The sequence below is a fragment of the Mya arenaria genome, chromosome 6, assembly GCF_026914265.1.
Source record: "Mya arenaria isolate MELC-2E11 chromosome 6, ASM2691426v1".
Classification (NCBI taxonomy): Eukaryota; Metazoa; Mollusca; class Bivalvia; order Myida; family Myidae; genus Mya; species Mya arenaria.
This window is the reverse complement of record NC_069127.1, coordinates 3,353,925-3,358,862: the sequence shown is the minus strand read 5'-3', so window position 1 is coordinate 3,358,862 and position 4,938 is coordinate 3,353,925. Positions and strand designations below refer to the sequence as shown.

The window sequence follows — 4,938 nt, the reverse complement described above, 5'->3', positions numbered from 1 at the left end:
ATTCCTTTACTAGGGGGTTTAAACTACTTAAAAAGCAAAAAATATTTTCTATACACTCCGATGCAAGGTTCTGCTAAAATATCCTATTTGACTGCCGGACTACAAGGGCTTATTTTAAATATCTTGAATTTGTATTGATGGCACTCTTAAATAGTAGCTCCGTTGCGTTACTTTCATATTTCCTAAAAGCTTCTTTGATATTTTCACTTTTATTTACTAATTGCTTTGACTGAGAGTGCACAAAACATATAGAAGAAGAAAGAAAAGGGTTATTCAAGGAAATATAACATGAAATATATATTTGAAATAGGCCAACATGGCCCGTGATCAAATTCATAGAAGGAAATGGCTTGCGTAAACAAACGTATATGAATAAGATGTATAGTATAATGCTTTTTTAGTACGTGTACAATATCACCGCTTTCAGTATTTCTTCTTATTGCACTAAAGCATAGTTTATGTTGTTGTTTTTGCGCTAAATATATATTTGTATGATACCTCAAGCATCCCATAAGTTGTTTAACCATTGAAATATATTTGTAAAATTTTGTTTGAGACTGACCAATTTCACCGAAAATGCTTTTTTTTAAATTACTATCCCATTTGACTGGTGTTGAACTTTGCACAACCAAATAAATTAATTAATAGAAATTTCACTTACTTGCCCAGTAGGCAAATTTACCCGTGGGGAAAATAAATGCATATAAACGCAAATACACACGGGGGTAATTTGCCCTCATGGTAATTTGACCCCAATTTATTTTATCTCAAACTTTAAACTAGGATCATCCTTAGCGTAGACAGAAACCAATACAGTGTATCGAATGGTATTACAGTGGTTTAAATATTGAAGTAAAATTTCTAAATATATGAAACGAATGTCACAAGTATAGATAGGTGAAGGCTGTCAGGGTGTATCCGCCTTCATTCTAAACGTCGATACACATAAGTTAAACATAGTTATGACAATCACGATCTATATCTTTCATGTTTTTGTTGTTATATGGATTCTGTTGTTCGCAGGTACGAAAAACTATAGTACACATTATAAGTGATATAAATCTAATAGCAGATGAATGTAGAAGAAACTATATTATAAGGCAATCCAATAGAACGTTTTTAATATCACGAAACAGCTAAATTTGTACATGATTAATAAGGATAATAATATTATTTTTATGAGAGTTATTCTATTATGAGCTGATTATTCTTGTATGTCGATTATATATGTCTTGTATTTACAGTTAAAAGTTTAACTGACATGAATAATGAAACTGAAAGTATTCAATTAATGTCTTTACCATGTATTATTATTATTATTATTATTATTATTATTATTATTATTATTACGATTAAACATTTGAATACTTTATTTGTATGAGTAGATTCCGTCGGACAAAGGTCGAAGTGTCCTCCTGACATGACGGGTAAGAAAAATGGTTAAAATCAATGAACATGATCTCTTTTGAATGAAGTTTACTATTCGCTGATACATTGTTTCGGGCAGAAGTCACATTCTGTTTTATAAATTGTATAACAACTATTTGCCATTTTAATAATATAACTACACCTACCACAATATCACACCTAATACTTATATTATCTGTATTTGTTAGATGTCCAATACGAGTTGCCAGTTACTATTGTGAAGGTTTGCCAAGATGACTGGGCTTCTGGCATAGCTACGGTGTTCCTGGACACAAGTTCAGCCCCTACATACGCCAACGTTACATGCGCATGTTCCGTGACATCGGAACATCGCGCGAGCGTTAGTGCATCATTCACCATGAACTCAAACACAGACACGATATGGTTTGAATTTCCCACAAGTAATTTAACTGGGCGCCAACAAAATGGGATATTTGTCTTCGATAAGAGTCTTGCTTTTCGGTACTGGAGCACCACAGATCATAATACACTGCCTGCATGCCTTAAACTACTTTTAACAGTAACCGGTAAGTTACTTTACAAACATATTGTATTTTACAAATACAAATAACGGTTTTGACTTTTGAACGAGTCATTTTAACAAAAATAACGCATTCGTTCATCACCCCCAGCCCCGTTCCCAATTTGAACGAAAAATATTACTTTTATGTTCAAATATGTGCTATCAATGGAATACCAAATGCCTATACGGGAATGGAATCCGTAACCCCATTGATGTAAGAAAAAAATCTACTCATTGTAACGTTACATACCGTTCCAGAAAACGCAAATCATACCGAGAACAATTTTAATGTTAGTTGTCGAAGATCCGTTACGTATTCCTCTCCGACACCAACAACACAAGCATCTAGTTTCGTCGGAACGGAGGAGCCTAAATCAACAAGCTATGGTAACATTTAAAATAAAATATATATTGAAGTATTAAACCCGAAATCGATTGATAACCTATCGTCAGGATTAATGACAAAACGGATTGTGTTACCATGTATATTTTACTTGAACCTACTAGGGGATAAAATGACTAGTCTTCTTGTTTTAAACGTTTCTTGTTTATTTTTCTACGCACGCTATTTCATGATTCGATCGATTTATTATTCATTGTATTATCAAGATGGAAACCTGCACATTCATATCCCCATTATTGTTTGTTTCAGCCCCAATGGCTGTTGGTGTAAGTGCAGGTGTTCTTTTGATTGCAGTCGTCATTGCTGCGGCCCTTATTTTCATTAAACGGTAAGCATAAAACATTATTTATATGAAAAAGAAGATATTAGGTAAAATCAAAAAGGGGTGGGGCGAGAGCAGCGGACGATCGCTCTTCTTAACCATTAACATACTACTTAAAATATGCTAACTGACTCAGAATGTAAGCTACATTTTCGTTGGTATATAATAAGTCAATGTGTTTTTAAGGGCAGCAATTATAACTGAATGGAAAAGTACATTTCCAAGGCAACACAGATTCTGAGTAGGCGGAGCTTGAAAACCCTGTTGAAAGTTGAAATTCTTAACACTTTTTAACAATTTGGCTGACAATGTAGGTTGTATTGTAAATAATTCCTAACCTTTGTTTGCTATCTGGTTCATTCTGTCTTTGAAATTGGGCATTTAAAATGGGTTTCTTCTAATACAATTCAATACACACTAAAAGATGAAACTAAAACAGAAACAAATGTAATGTACCAATTTTGATTTGTTGTTAACGTTCGAATCCTATTCAGACGAAAATACGTGTACAGCATCTGTACTTGTATCAGTAACAATGACAATAAAGCAAATGATAAACAACATTTATTATAGTTTTCAAATAATTTCAGTCGGCGGAAATATTCTGAAGAAAACCCAAGCGAAAACTATAACCATGAAATGGAAAATCAGACAAACACCATGGTGGACACCAAACAGGGTATTGATGAGGATTCTGGTGATAAGTATAAAGAAAACATTATCATTTCTGATACCTATGCCTCAGTAGGCTATGAGAGGGTAGTTGAGCCAAGTGGCATTAATCCAGTCGAAGAAACTTCTGGTACGAAGGCTACCGACGACTATTACAGCACGGTTTCCAAAGATCGTAACCGGAATGTAAATAAGAAAAGTGATACAGATAAACATGGGAATACCACACTTGGAATCAAAGGCAATGGTGAACAAGAAATGAGAACTAACCCACAACATTGTTTTAATACAGCATTTGATGGATCCTCGGATGTGTATAACCATCTTAACGAAAAGGAGACAGTTCAACCCGTAAACGTTTACGGTAGCCTGACAACAAATGGTGATCATCCAAAAGACTTGCTAAAGGAGTATGATCACATTGAACAACAAACAGGAGAAATGGAGCATAGCAAAAAGGATGAAACATATGACTCTGTAATATAAAACATTGAAGCCTTTAAATGTGTTACATAACTATACATATTTTGTGATTTTATATGTATTCAATGAATATGTATATAAGTATATAACTCTAAAATGCATATCAATATGAATATATAGATTTCTATAATATGTATAAATTTGTATATAAGTATAGAACTCTACAATGTATATCAATATGAATACATATAACTCTAGCATGTATATCAATATATGAGTTGTGCACTTGTGTACCAATACTGAATATCACTGTACTATAAAAACTGACCACAACAAGGTGGTAGCCCCAATGTTTATCAAAAATAATTACTGCTTAGTGCATGTATTTTTTCCCATTTCGTACGGTCATTTAACAACGGGGCTGTTATTACTTCATGTAAATTTAACTGCAGAAGAAAGAAGTACCGCAGTTGAAATAGGGAAAAGAACCATAATAGGTGAAAACAGGTGAAAATAAAAGATACGCACAACGTTCCATTTGCAAATATTCAATGCTCCTGTTTCCCATTGTGATATGAACATTATTGAAAAATTACAACTATTATTCGAAACAGGATGTCAAAAACCACATTACCACGCACAGCGGACAGGGGCGTAGCTAGGGTGCATTCTTGGCGATATGATGTGCTTTATTAAGTTCTGGAAAATGGACAGTTTTAGGGTCAAGTACGCATTCTGCAACTTTGCCTGATTTTTTGTCAGAATCATGTGGAATCAGCCGCGTACTCGCGTTTACGCAGCTACGCGCCTGGCGAATATACCTTTCCATTATTGTATAATCACCAGCGGAAAATGCCAATGTCTCTATTGAAGGATAAACGTAGGTCTTTACGCTATTGGTGAAATGGATAGTGTTATCCATATCAACTCTAAAACGATCGGCAATTTAAAATTAATCAACATGCATTTAGTCAAATGTTAGGTAAAATGGTATATTAAGCTGATTTCTTAAAATGAAATCACATCCTGCTACATGACCGGAAAAGTGAAGATCGGGGATCCGTTTCATTAAGAAATAGTATCGTACGATATCGTTACTTGGAAGGTTACAATAATACTTTCGACCGTTTCAGAAAGCGTATTGCAAGTGGTGCGTTCCTAAATTTA

The 4,938-nt window shown here is 34.0% G+C and overlaps 1 protein-coding gene across 1 annotated transcript; it reads left to right on the top strand.

The window, feature by feature from the left end:
* The first annotated feature begins 912 nt into the window (after positions 1-912).
* Positions 913-4,718, top strand: LOC128239072 (uncharacterized). The gene is made up of 6 exons (XM_052955517.1): positions 913-1,023; positions 1,386-1,427; positions 1,617-1,955; positions 2,210-2,338; positions 2,604-2,682; positions 3,267-4,718. The coding sequence occupies exons 1-6, from the start codon at positions 963-965 to the stop codon at positions 3,832-3,834; spliced, it is 1,218 nt and encodes a 405-aa protein (XP_052811477.1). The 5' UTR covers positions 913-962; the 3' UTR covers positions 3,835-4,718.
* The last annotated feature ends 220 nt before the right edge of the window (positions 4,719-4,938 follow it).

Bases quoted from the DNA above. Each gene is read 5' to 3' on its own strand.
- LOC128239072 (XM_052955517.1), top strand. From the start codon at position 963: ATGACAATCACGATCTATATCTTTCATGTTTTTGTTGTTATATGGATT. The intron at 1,024-1,385 runs GTACGAAAAACT...TTGTATGAGTAG, and splicing joins ATGGATTCTGTTGTTCGCAG to ATTCCGTCGGACAAAGGTCG. The intron at 2,683-3,266 runs GTAAGCATAAAA...AAATAATTTCAG, and splicing joins GCCCTTATTTTCATTAAACG to TCGGCGGAAATATTCTGAAG.